The sequence below is a fragment of the Macaca fascicularis genome, chromosome 8 (genome assembly GCF_037993035.2).
Source record: "Macaca fascicularis isolate 582-1 chromosome 8, T2T-MFA8v1.1".
Taxonomy (NCBI): Eukaryota; Metazoa; Chordata; class Mammalia; order Primates; family Cercopithecidae; genus Macaca; species Macaca fascicularis.
The window spans coordinates 13,663,562-13,677,804 of record NC_088382.1 but is presented as its reverse complement, the minus strand read 5'-3'; the positions used below and the strand labels follow the sequence as shown (position 1 = coordinate 13,677,804).

The 14,243-nt window shown below is 46.4% G+C and overlaps 2 protein-coding genes across 2 annotated transcripts in view; one reads left to right on the top strand and one right to left on the bottom strand.

The window, feature by feature from the left end:
* LOC135964491 (SH3 domain and tetratricopeptide repeat-containing protein 1-like) overlaps nucleotides 1-14,243 on the bottom strand; it is a 412,105-nt gene that overhangs the window by 82,398 nt on the left and 315,464 nt on the right. The window lies entirely within an intron of this gene.
* Nucleotides 5,613-14,243, top strand: part of LOC135964637 (SH3 domain and tetratricopeptide repeat-containing protein 1-like) — a 53,693-nt gene continuing 45,062 nt past the window's right edge. The window contains exons 1-2 of the mRNA XM_074000127.1: nucleotides 5,613-5,693; nucleotides 6,809-6,932. Coding sequence (XP_073856228.1) covers nucleotides 5,613-5,693; nucleotides 6,809-6,932 — 205 coding nt within the window. The remainder of the gene's footprint in view (nucleotides 5,694-6,808; nucleotides 6,933-14,243) is intronic.

The following is a 14,243-nucleotide window of genomic DNA, read 5'->3' as shown; positions in this document are numbered from 1 at the left end:
CTTTTCAAGTAAATGTGAAAACTGAAAATATTCTTGCAGTTTCTAAACTATTAGAGTTTTAATCCTGTGTACGTTCTTGTATTTACAAGGCCCAGGGAGCTACAGTGTCCATTTTCATATGTCCTTGAGTGGGTATGAGAGAAATGAAATATTCCCACTTTCTAAAAAAAATAAATTTCAAGTGACTCTTATTTGTTTTGATTGCTTGTTTTTAAGTTCATGACTTGATAAGATTCCTTCAGAGGACTTTATTTCCTCTTCTCAGTACAAATTATCTATATCTTTCCCAGGTTTTTCAAAGTGATCTTCAATATTCTGGTCTTTCCATTTGTTTCCTAAAATGCAGACCCACAAAATTATCATGAATTATTACAAACTACAGAAACATTACTAGATTTAATGTTCTTTGTACACAGTGCCCATGCCTGATTTATTCACCAAATCATTCCCTTGCCACATTGCAAATCACAAATAGCACTGATGATAGGGAAATACTTCTGTAATTAAGTGAAATGTGTTGTCATTCTCACCTACAGAAGCCAGGTTCCTGCAGGTTTCCTGCATCACTTCTCTGTAGAGATTCTTCTGAGAAGAATCTAGCAAAACCCATTCCTCCTGGGTAAAGTTCACAGCCACATCCTCAAAAGCCATGGAGTCCTAGAACATTCCACACATGTGGATAGAAGGATGGGTGAGACTGACTGCACTGGGAATCTATACTCAATCCATAAGCTGTTTACATGATTCTAAAATTTCCAAGCATTTTTTCTGTGACTTGATTGTCACAACTCTTACTCTGTTCACACATACTCCCTCCCACACAGCAGTACTAATGCTGGAATTGAACTATTCAGAAAGGCAACAGCAAAGTAGAAACACCCATCTCATTAGAGAATCCAGGGAGTAAGATGTGCTGCTAGGAGTTACCTTTTAACTTCACTTTGTGCATTTTTAGTATCTGTCATAATAAAGTCCTACCTGATGTGCATAAGGGAGTTAATATTATCAGTCCTGAGACTACTTATTCTTAAAAATGCCTGCTCACAAAGTTCCACCTTTGTTTGTAATAGTAACTTACATTTTGAAAGGGATTCCACCAACCCAAGTAATAAGAATGACTCACTGCATCTAAATGGCTTATGCAATATATTTACCAAAAGTTTTTCTGCCGAAGGTCTATTATTTTCACTGCAGTGGTGCTTAGGGAACCAGACACCGAAACACAGTCTGAACACTAAGTGTTCAATGAGTTTCCCTGGTAGACAATATTTTACATGTGCTGTCACTTGTTAACTGGGGAGTTGAGCCCATTCAATGTGATTATACCAAGAGAAAGTAGGCTTACTAAATTTAATTGAGTAGTAAACAAAACCAATAATTGATATTTAACAATACTAATACAACAATTTTTAAAATTTCTATTGCACAATGTCAAGGCAGAAAGGAATAAGAGGAAATACGACACGTGTTTTTTAAAATGACATTAATGTCACCATTTCCAGATGCTATTCCTATGAAATCACATAAATTCCCCAATCAGGCTTTTTTTAGGAAGGAAAAACTACTTTTTCATGCGTAGTAAAAATGACAAATGTCTAATGCTTTTTAGTCATCTAAAAAAAGAGTGATGACTTGTCTAACATACTTCTAAGATTTTCAAACGACAATACTCAGGACAGCACAGTATTAGCAGAGAGACGAGCAAGCAGACCAAGGGGAAGAAAAGTCGTAATGACCCAGCATTTATATGGAAAGTTGATGAATGATAGAGTAGGCACTGTAGAATAGAAAAAGAAATCACATGCACTTTAAAATATGAGGCAAACCAGGCTGGCATCTACTTGGGAAAATGCATTGCATTCTTCTCCATTCCATGATCCATAATCAACTTATTATATATTCAAATATGAAAGATAAAACCAGAACACTTTCAGAAGTCACAGGAAGATTTTTTTATGAAGGATTAGGCAGAATTTCTTTTATGTAAGAAAACAGTGATAAAGGAACAGACAAACTCAAACATATTAAAATTTAGAGAATAAAAGGAAAATAGAGTGGGCCGGGCATGGTGGCTCACGCCTGTAATCCCAGCACCTTGGGAGTATGAGATGGGTGATCACCTGAGGTCAGGAGGTTGACACCAGCCTGACCAACATATCAAAACCCCGTCTTTTTGCTGTTTGTTTGTTTGTTTGTTTTTTGAGACGGAGTCTTGCATTGTCGCTTGGGCTGGGGTGCAGTGGCAAGATCTTGGCTCACTGCAACCTCCACCTCCCGAGTTCAAGCAATTCTCTTGCCTCAGCCTCCCGAGTAGCTGGGATTACAGGTGCCTGCCACCAGGCTCAGCTAATTTTTTTGTATTTGTGGTAGAGACAGTTTTTCACCACGTTGACCAGGCTGCTCTGGAACTCCTGACCTCGTGATCCACCCACCTTGGCCTCCTGAAGTGCTGGGATTACAGGCATGAGCCACCGTGCCAGGCCTAAAACCCCGTGTTTACTGAAAATACAAAAATTAGCTGGGTGTGGTGGTGGGTGCCTATAATCCCAGTTACTCGGGAGGCTGACACAGGAGAATCACTTGAACCGGGCAGGCAGAGGTTGCAGTAAGCAGAGATGGCGCCACTGCAGTCCAGCCGGGCTACAGAGCAAGACAGTGTCTCCAAAAAAACAAACAAAAAAAAAACACGAAAAACCCCCTCAGATATCCAGATAAGAGGATACAGATATGTCCACTGTCATAAATTCTTCACCATGCTATAAGAGGGGAACTGACATTTTGGTGAATCTTTGTAAATCATCAATTTATCTATCACACTTGTATTTCACCAGTAGCATTGACAAAGCTAAGTCCTACAATTCCATTTGAAATTACCCTTAAAAAGAACAGACCTTTAAAACTTACTACACTCACTCTGGGGAAGAAATAAATACGAATTTTTAGCAAATAAAATGCATCATTTTATCTTGCCTCTTTGGAAATAGTATTTTTATCTTTCAAGCTGTACTGACAAAATGTATCTTACAGTCAATGACAAACTGAAACTCAAATAAGAGGACAAGCCTTTTCAAGGTAACAAACTCAGGGAGAGGCAGTGCTGACTCCAACGCAGACCTTTCTAAGTGTCACGGCAGCCCATTCTATCCCTCGGGACACCCATCCTGTTCAGTAAAGCACTCAGTGACCACCTAGGAGGCACTGGCACTGCTCTTTGTCCTCCTGTGTGCCTTCAGAGCATTTTCATATTTAGGTTCTTGCACATCCTCTCTGGGGTGGGTTTTCCTCATCCTTTGGGAGAATTTTTCTCTCTTCACAAGTCTGAGACAATCTAGAAAGCAGAAATCATTTCTGCCTTTTCCTCTCAATATCAGCATCCCATTGGCAGACCATCAATGTGTCTCCGAGGAATAAAACCTCCAGCTAGAGGAACAGTTTTAATGACCTAGCTTTAATGACGTTACGTTGTATTGTCCATTCATTTTAATGTCCTAAAATTTTAATAACCCTAAGGGGTCACCATTTTAGATGAAACTATACCAGGAGATTCCTCTAAGGCCAAGAGCATCCAGCTGCTCCCCTGAGAGACTCTACCCCCTACTTCAGGCTGTCCTTGGGGATGAGATGACCCCGGGGCTGATATTCACTAGACCCTCCAATAGACATGGCCACTGTGGGTATCCTGGGTCATTCCCAGACAGTTCTAAAATGCCAGGACTAGGAAAAGACAGGAGGGTGGCTGAGGACACAACACCCTGTAAGGTTTTCACGGGGAGACCTCAACCTAAAGACATTTTGGTAATATGTACACTTAGGAAAGATGAAAAGAAGAGAGGCACAAAGATTTTTTTTTTTACAGTAGAGTGTCAGGTGATTTATTCTCCACTTTCCTCTCATGTAAAATGTTTGGAAACAGAAAAATATTTTGGTCAAGGTGGCTCACGCCTGTATTCCCAGCGCTTTAGGAGGCTGAGGCGGGTGATCAATTAAGGTCAGGAGTTTGAAACCAACCTAGCCACAATGGCAAAACCCTGTCTCTACTAAAAATACAAAAATTAGCAGGACATGGTGGTGTGTCCGGAGCTGCACGCCCCGGCCATAGCGAATAATAATTAAAGATTAAATGCCTGAGCTATATTCATTTCCACCCCACACCTTCTCTCTAGATTTACCTTCTTCCCTATATTAATACCGCCGTTAAAAGATGGCTCTCCTCCTGCTTCTTCTTCACTCACTTTTCCCGCGCCCGGGAAAATTGTTACTTAATAGCGCAAGCGCAACATGACGTCCGACCGGAGAAACCGAAACTAACCTGGCCACGCCCTCGGCAATGAGATCATTTCCGCCTTAGCCCAACCCCTTCCCTTCCAAGTGTATATAAGGCAGTGCATTACCGCCATTAAACGAGACTTGATCAGAGCACTGTCTTGTCTCCATTTCTCGTGTCTCTTGTTCCCCAAATTCCCAACCCCTTCTCCAGGGCCTGCTCTGACTATCCCGCGGGCCAGGATAGTGGTGGGCGCTTATAAGCCCAGCTACTTGGGAGGCTGAGGCAGGAGAATCGCTTAAACCTGGGAGTCAGAGGTTGCAATGAGCTAAGACTGCGTCATTGCACTCCAGCCTGGTGACAGGGCGAGACTCCATCTCAAAAAAAAAAAAAATATATATATATATATATATATATAATATACATTTAAAATTATTACATGTAGATAGTATTTGAAATCATGGGTATACACTGACTGTAGGTAGAAACAAGAGAAGGCAAGGAAAGTTTTTATATTTTTATATTTATATATAATTATATAAAATTAATATACATAATTATAATATGTAAATATATCATATAGGCTGCGCACAGTGGCTTAAACCTGTAATCCCAGCAATTTGGGAGGCCAAGGTGGGCAGATCAGCTGAGGTCAGGAGTTCGAGATTAGCCTGACCAACATGGAGAAACCCCATCTCTACTAAAGATACAAAAATTAGCCAGGCGTGGTAGTGTGTGCCTGTAATCCCAGCTACTCAGGAGTCTGAGGCAGGAAAATCACTTGAACCCGGGAGGTGGAGGCTGCAGTGAGCCCAGATTGTGTCATTGCACTCCAGCCTGGGCAACAAGAGTTAAACTCCATCTCAAAATAAATAAATAAATAAATAAAACAAGAAATACATCTTTATGTCTAAATATATAATTATAATACATGTGTATATATACATTTATTATAAATTTATTAATATATGAAATATATTTATTTCTGAGACAGGGTCTGGCTCTGTAACCCAGGCTGGAGTGCAGTGGCACTATCATAGCTCATTGAAGCCTTGAACAGATGGCTCAAGCGATCCTCCCATCTCAGCCTCCTGAGTGGCTAGGATTGCATACACACACCACCATGCGTAGCTAACTTTAAAATTTTTTGTAGAGACAGGATCTTCCTTTTTTGCCTAAGCTGGTCTTGAACTCCTGGGCTCAAGTGATCTTCCTGCCTCAGGCTTCCAATGTGTTAGACGTGGGCCACTGCATCTGGTCTAATGCATTTTTTAATTTGCGAGTATATATTATTTAAAATTTGAAGTACTGAATGTGTTGAACAACTAACTTGCAGAATTCCTGAACGATGGACGGTCAGCTGTCATGTCCTGGTTCAAATCGTCCCAGCACACTAAGGCTAGAAACCTTTCAGCCAACTTCCACTTATGTCTCCCGGGGCAGGACAATGTCACTTGGCCAATCCCCACTAAGAGGGACTCTGGAAGGGCAAGAAACTATTCTGTTCTCTATAATGGAACGTGACCAGGGAGAAGGCAGCTGGGAGGACCAGCTGGGCCCTTCAACCAGCAGCGTCCACCATCGACCAACTGCCCTACAGCTACACTGTGCTGGGCATTTGGGGCACTGTTATGAGCAAGAGTTTCCATTTTTCTTCTCATGGGACCTTCATGCTAGTGGCAAGAGACAATTTTTTTTTTTTTTTTTTTTGAGACAGAGTTTTTTTCTTGTCACTCAGGCTGGAGTGCAATGGTGTAATCTCAGCTCACTGCAATCTCTGCCTCCTGGATTCAAGCAATTCTCCTGTCTCAGCCTTCCGAGTAGCTGGGATTACAGGATTGCACCACCAAGTCTAGCTAATTTTTGTATTTTTAGCAGAGATGGGGTTTCACCATGTTGGCCAGGCTGGTTTCGAACTCCTGGCCTCAAGTGATCCACCTGCCTCGGCCCCACAAACTGCTGGGATTACAGGCGCGAGCCACCACGCCCGGCCCTACTTCACTCCTAACGCCCACCATACGTGCTTCCAAATGTTTGCTGAATGACAAGGTGAACGAGTGAATGGGACTACGTGAGTTCAGGCAGCAGGCAATCCAATTCCTTCCACCTCAGTTTCCCTTTTTGTAAAACAAGCCTGTCTCTCGCTCTCTGCCCTAAAAGCCTGAGTTCTGGGCTTGAGATGAGCGCGTCCTGTAGAGCAGACTCCAGGTGGACGTTGAGCTGGGTCTTCTAGGAGGCCAGGATCCGGCCAGCTCTTGGGTCCGGTCCTCCCGCGGGACCCCGCACGCCCAGTCCCAGCACCGCCCCGCCCAACCTCCCTTTGTTCCTCCAGGCCCCGCCCTCTCCGCGCAGCTCGCTCCGCATTGGCCGGGGGGCGGGTCCTGGGCGCCCGGCTCCGCTGGGGCAGGGCGGCGGGCGGCGGGCGGCGGGCGGCGGGCGGCGGGCGGCGGGCGGCGGGCGGCGGGCGGCGGGCGGGGCCGTGTGCACCTGCGCGGTGTGTTTCCGGGCCGCAGCCCTGCGCCAGCTGCAGCTCCTTGATCCGAGCCGGATCCTGAGCGGGGAACACGGGCTGAAGCGGCGGCGGCGGCCCCGCCCCGGGGCTCCGTTGTTGAGGCTGCGGTGGCTCTGTCGGCTGCTCAGCTGCGCTTCAGTCGGCCCAGGCGCCCAGGTGAGGAGCGAGCGCTGCGAGGCGGCAGCCTGAGGTGAGACGGCACGACGGGCGACGGGGTTTCCTGACCGGGCGGGGGTCTCTGCCCCGGGCGTGGCGGCTCCGAGCTGGGCTCCGCAGGGTCCGAGGTCGGGATCCGGGGTCCTTGCGCCAGGGCTTTGTCTCGGCCTTGGGCGGCACTGGGGGCTTCGCGCCTGCTGCGGTACCGCGTGGGCCCGCGGGGGAGTCCCGGTCGCCCTGCGGGTGGGGGCCGGTCCCTACTGCTCCCCGGCTCCCCGCGTCTGCCGCGGAGGGGACTGCATGGACCCGGGCGCTGGCTTCTGCCCGGTCCCCCGCAGCGTGGCTGGTCCCCGCGTGCGGCAGAGGGGGCCCTGCGTGGGCCCACTCGTGTGGCGGGATCCGGGTCACCGCGAGTGGGAGACTCCGCCGCCCTCCCCGCCCTCCCTAGCAGCGAGACTGCTTTGCTAGACTCACCTAGGGGACTGCGCGGACCCTCGGACGAGGGAGTCCGTGACTCTGGGTGGGGGCTGTTTCCCGGCCCCGCATGACGGCTTCCTGTTTTGTCACCTATATAGGTGGCTGCGTGGACCCGCGCGCGTGTGTCCTGGCCGCCCTGCTAGTGGTGCTGTGCGCCGCCCCGTGGCTCGTCTGCGTCGACTCCGCCTGGGACACGCGTGTAGTGGGGGTCCGTGCGCGGGGGGCGCGGTTGGTGGGGGCGCACTGCCCCCGCCCCATAGTTTATCCTCTCACTTGCCTGGCGGGAGGAAGCGAGAGGCGCGGGCCCGGAGCTGTCGCGCAGTGGCCACACCGACCTCTGCCCTGGCTGGCGGGTCCCAGGGGGCGAGGGGCCCTCACAGCGCGTCCCACCGCGGGTCCCACCGCCGCACTTCCTGCTCTGGCCCCGGGCTGGGCTCTGATTGGAGGGAGCAGGGCCCTTCTGCCCAGCACTTCTTTATTTCTTCCGTTAGTAATGGGAAGAAAAAAAAAATCTGGAAAGCCAGATTGAACTTTGTAGCTCTTAGCGCTTGGAGAGTGGAAGAAACTCTCCCAAGAATTTGGCGGGCTGGAAAATGCGTTTCAAGCAGGAGCATCCACACCCACGGAATGAGGCCAAGGCAGTTACAGTTAGAGGTCAGACTTATGAGGGGAGAGCGAGGCTGAGGTCCGTGGGTGGGGAGACTCCGACCTCAGCTTGATGGGAAGACCTGATGCTGCCCCTCAGACGCTGTATTTCTCAGCCAGCGAAGAAAGTGGAATCACTCCTTAATGAATGCTTTCATCAAACTTTTGAAAAACCTGTAATGTCCCAGGAAGCGAAATCGAACTGGACAGTTTTCCCCTTTTAAGAGTGTTAAACGTCCTGGAGACAAACAGCAGAAGGCTCAAGGAGTCCAAATACTCAACCTGAAGTTCTTTCTGAACAAGAGATGGTGTATAAGTAACAGGCATAGGAGACAAAACTGAACTAATCACCACAGCTGTGGCTCCTAGCCCTGTAGCGTGTCATGCAGGCCCTTTTGCCTTCTCTGCCCTCCGCTGTCCCAGACTCCAAGACTACTGCGCACCTCCAGTCATCAGCTCCTGCCGACCCATTGCTATGAACTCTGTTTCGGTGGCTCTCTTCTCTCTGAAGTTTTGCTTGTTCTCCTGAAGTCCTGGTCTTTAAGAGCTTACGATCCGCAGGGACAGATTGGCTTTGGGCAGTACATAGTTAACTGTAGCACAGCTTGAAAAATGCTCTGATAGAAGTGCGCAGGCAGTTTGTACATACGGGTAAATGCGAGGTCCTTTTTCAATACCATGAATCCAAGTATTCATGCTATTTTAAATCTGCAATTCTTTGACTCTCCAGAGGGTTTTTAGATTAATTTTTTTTTCTATTACTTCCTAGTGTTTGTAGCATAGTTCAGAATACTTGATTAAAACTTACCAGGTCGGCCGGGCGCGTTGGCTCACGCTTGTAATCCGAGGACTTTGTGAGGTCTAGGCAGGTGAATCACTTGAGGTCAGGAGTTCGAGACCAACCTGGCCAACATGGTGAAACCCTGTCTCTACTGAAAATACAAAAATTAGTTGGGCGTGGTGGTGGGCGCCTGTAATCGCAGCTCCTCAGGAGGCTGAGGCAGGAGAATAGCTTGAACCCAGGAGGCGGAGGTTGCAGTGAGTGAAATGGCTACACTGCACTCCTGCCTGGGCCATAGAGTGAGACTTCCTCTCAAAACAAAAACAAAAACAATGTACTGGCTCTACCTCCGGCTCTGGAATTTTCCTGGAAGGCCTTCTCTTCTGGGCTTCATTTTTCTCACTTTTGAGGATCGTAAACTACATAATTTCCAAGAATTTTTGCTCTACACCTTTAATTCTTTCAAGTAAATATAGCAGAGAAAAATTCTCTTCCTCGCAATGATGTAAGGAAGTCTCTCACAGAAGGGGACACAAGGGTATGGAGAATAATTTTTTGTTTTTTTTTTTTTGGGGTGACGGAGTTTTGCTCTGTTGCCCAGGCTGGAGTGCAGTGGCAGGATCTCGGGTCACTGCAAGCTCCGCCTCCTGGGTTCACTCCATTCTCCTACCTCAGCCTCCCAAACACCTGGGACTATAGGCGCCTGCCACCACGCTTGGCTAATTTTTTGTATTTTCAGTAGAAACAGGATTTCACTGTTGCTAGGCAGGATAGTCTCCATCTCCTGACTTCGTGATCTGCCCGCCTCAGCCTTCCAGAGTGCTGGGGATTACAGGTGTGAGCCACTGCCTGTGGCCGACAGAGGATGTATTTCTGAGCTCTACATTTCAGAGTTCTTTTCTCTAGCCCTGGCCTGGGTCCCAAACAGGGAACTTAATTCACTCTATCACTGAAGTATACTCTTGCTTTGATGCCATTGGTATGTTGTCCTAGAGATTTGCTGTGGCTGCTAGGAGTGTTTCAGAGTTAAGAACTGATGCAACCTCTCTTTTGTCAGTTTATGAGTCTATAAACCATCTTGTTTCCTTTAGCGTTATCTCCCTGGAACTGGAAGGTCAGAGATGAAGTTTTGTTAGATTATAAGTCTCAGTCTTTGCTATCTACCTTCGTCTGTCTCCCATGTCACCTGCTGTTTTTTTTCCCCGTTTTTCATTTTAATGTTTTTATTGGATAGGTGTCTATTATTGCAGGCTACCTCAAAACATTTTTGGATATTGACAGGATATAAGTATGAATAATATGTAAAAGATAACTTATTCTAGTTCTTTTGAGCAGAAGATTTGGTTTCGATATGTGGCCCTATTAAAACTTTTGTTAAGCCCAAGTACTTGCTGAACTTCAGTTCCCTTACCTGTAAAATGGAGTTAGTTGTTAGTAATACCTGTTCTGCCTAACTCAGGAGATTGTTTTGAGGATCAAACGAAATTATGAATGTAATGGAATTTTGTAAATTTTAAATGAAATATTGTATTACCTAAGATTTTTTTTTTAAACGCCATATTAAGAATGGAATGAATCTGGGTTTTTCTTTGAAATCCCAAATGTTTAATGTACAGAGAAGTTTTAATGTGTCTGTTGGGGAGCTTCATTAGGATTGTTTTCTATCTTTAATTGGCCAGTATTGTTTTATATGTTAGCATTTTTGGGGAACATCAAAATTTGTGTTTCAGTTATCATTAATATTTTACAAAGTTATTGAATGTGCATGATTTAGTCTTTAACAATCTCTTCAATTATTTACATTCCCATATAAAAAATGCAGTAATGAACGTCCATGTAAATAACATTCCCATGCTTTGATGAAGCATAATTTCTTGACATTGCAGTTTCTAAGTGCCCTGTCTTGAGGTTGGGAAAGCTAAAGGGCAGTCAGAAGTCAAGGTCAGCAAAGTGTCACCTTTGACATTTGAAATCCAGCAGCAGGTATCACGGTGAACCCCATTCCAGCATCCAGGAAGTTTCTCTGTCCTGCCTCTCCTCCAGCCACCTCAGAATCTGTGTCTGCGGTGTTGGTCCTGCTTTCCTCTCTCTCCTCTGCCTTTTCTTTCTCTTCACCAACTTCTACTGAGTGCCTCTGATGTCCCAGACAGTGGCAGTGGGAGTACGAAGGCTAATAAACCCGGCCCTGGTCCTCAAAGAATTGATGTTTTCTGTGCAGATATTAAGTGACACTGTCATATATAGTGTTGACAAACATTGATACAGATTTCCTGTGAAGTGCAGAAGCACCATCCTAGAAGCAGAGATGCAGAGGCAGCACTGGTGACTCACACATGGAGAGCTGGAGTTCTTGGTCTAGTGGGATAAACTGACTTGGACATCATTTCAGTGCAGCGGAGTGAGTGCTGGGACGGGCTCCCTCGGGGCATCTGGGGCTGGGTTTGTCTGGTGTTTAGTCTCCTGCCTGGTACTTAGAGTTTATCAGTAAGATGAGCATTGGGAGGTTTCTAAGTGAAAGGAAAGTCAATCACTTACCTGAAACCTAAAATTTGTAGGTGTTCTGGGCCATTTATAATTCACTGAATCTGTTTTGTCAGAACAAGTCTATCATCTATTGTTTTGGATAGAGTGTGGCCAGCCCTGCTTTGCAATGTCAGGAAATCAGGAAACGCTTGTCAGGTGTCAACACCGTGCCAGACACTCTTCTAGGGGTTTCCACGTAAATCACTGTATTCATTTCTGTTGCTGCTTTACCACATTTCCACAAACTTCATGTCTTAAAACAATTGAAATTGTATCATCTCACAGTTCTGTGGGGCAGAAGTCTAACGTGGGTGTCACCGGGCAAAAATCAGCATGTGGGCTGGGCTGCATTCCTCACTGGAGAATTGTTTCCAAGCGCTTTTGGCCAAATATAGTTCCTTGTGGTTGCAGGACTGAGGTGTCTGTTCCCTTGCTGGCCATCTGTTGGGGGCTGCCCTCAGCTCCCTCTATCTGGTCTTTGCACGTGGTCCCATCAGCTCAGGACTAGCTAACCCAGGGACCTGGTCAGGCTCTCCAGTTCCCCTGTGTGCATTTCTCTTCTTCCACTCGGAGAAAGTTCTATGCCCTGTTTTAAAATATTTTTTTGAGATGGAGTCTCGCACTGTTGCCCAGGCTGGAGTGCAGTGGTGTGTTCTCAGCTCACTGCAACCTCTACCTCCCAGGTTCAGGTGATTCTCCTGCTTCAGCCTCCTGAGTAGCTGGGACTACAGTTGCCCGCAATGACACCCGAGTAATTTTTGTATTTTTAGTAGAGATGGGATTCACCATTTTAGCCAGGATGGTCTCCTTCTCTTGATCTCGTGATCCGCCTGCCTTAGCCTTCCAAAGTGTAGAGATTACAGGTGTTAGCCACCACACCTGGCCAGTTCTAGGCTCTTAGAGGCTCATGGGATTAGATTGGACCTCCCTGGAGAGCCCAGGATACTCTTCCTAAGGTCTGTGGCAAAGCCTTTTTGCTGCATAACATAGTCACAGGTCTTGGGGGTTGGACTCTCCCACCACAGTTACCGATCCACTTACTACAGCAGCCTGGGAGGTGCTTTTCATTGCCTCTCGTTAACAGATACCAATTTTTTTTTTTTTCTTTGCAAATTGGCAGGAACATGAAGATCCTTCTTTTTTTTTTTTTTTTGAGACGGAGTCTCATTCTCTTGACTGGGCTGGAGTGCAGTGGTGCAATCTTGGCTCACCACGACTTCCACCCCCCGGGTTCAAGCAGTTCTCCTGCCTCAGCCTCCTGAGTAGCTGGGACTACAGGCACATGCCACCAAACCTGGCTAATTTTTGTATTTTTAGTAGAGATGGGGTTTCACTCTGTTGGCCAGGCTGGTCACAAACTCCTTACATTGTGATCCGCCCGCCTTGGCCTCCAAAAGTGCTGGGATTACAGACATGAGCCACCGCGCCCAGCCATGAAGATCCTTCTTAAATGAAAAAACCGTTCCTCTGACTTGATGTGAGGCTGTTGGTGAGACTGATAGCAGTGGAGACAGGTCCATCAGAAACAGAGCTAAACTTTGTGTTCTGGAGTATTTTGATGGCCTGCCCTGATTATGTAAGTTTTGCTAAGAAGTCATTAGAGTAATTCCTCTACTGGAAGAAACACCATATGGGGAATTTGGGACCTTGCCTTTTCAAGTTTTACCCAAAGGACTCTTCATGGGTGAAAAGTACATGATTCCAGGTCCATTTCTAGAATGGAAACAGCTGCATCAACCCAACAGCGATTCACATTCCTGAGTTTGAGAGAATCCGATTGTCTCAAGGCTGAAGCTAAAAGCCCAATAAACAATGTTTGCACTTTATTCATAGTTAGGAATTAGGTGCATCGTGTGGTCAAGAAAACAACTGATGGTGGTCACCAAGTAGTTTAAAACCAAGCAGGACCTCGTTTTATCATGTGGGTGTTTTTGATTTTCTTAGCGAAGTTTTTATTTTCCTGTGCAATAAATGACAAACTCTGACTTGAAATACATTTCCTTTAATAAACCAGAATCTAGGGTCGGGCACAGTGGCTCATGCCTGTAATCCCAGACTTTGGGAGGCTGAAGAGGGCAGATCACGAGGTCACTAGATTGAGACCATCCTGGCTATGGAGTGGTGGCTCACACCTGTAATCCCAGCACTTAGGGATGCTGAGGCAGTAGGATCCACTGAGGTCAGGAGTTTAAGACCACCAACATAGTGAGACCTCCACCTCTACCAAAAAAAAAAAAAAAAAATGCTGGGCGTGGTGGGGCACAGCTGTGGTTCTAGCTGCTGGGGTTGGGGGGGGTGTTGATCACCTGATCTCACTAATTTGAGGCTGTAGTCAATTAGAATTACACCACGGCATTCCAGCCTGGGCAACAGAGCAAGACCCTCTCTCAAACAAAAACAAAAAAAACCATATTACTTAATATACTATTGTTGTTGGTCAAGTATCAGATTTTGTTTAAAAACTAAATACTCTTTTTTTTTTTTTTTTTTTTTTTTTTGAGACGGAGTCTCACTCTGTCACCCAGGCTGGAGTGCAGTGGCATGGTCTCAGCTCACTGCAAGCTCCGCCTCCCGGGTTCACACCATTCTCCTGCCTCAACCTCCTGAGTAGCCAGGACTACAGGCACCCACCACCACGCCTGGCTAATATTTTGTATTTTTAGTAGAGATGGGGTTTCACCCTGTTAGCCAGGATGGTCTTGATCTCCTGACCTCGTGATCTGCCCACCTTGGCTTCCCAAAGTGCTGGGATTATAGGTAAATACTCATTTTTAGCAAAGTTGTACAGACCTACAGCTCTAAGAGTCAGTAATTAACAAGGCTTACAATAAAACCCAGCAATCCCCTACCTTACCCTTCTCCACTCTGATCCCTGCTCCTTGGAG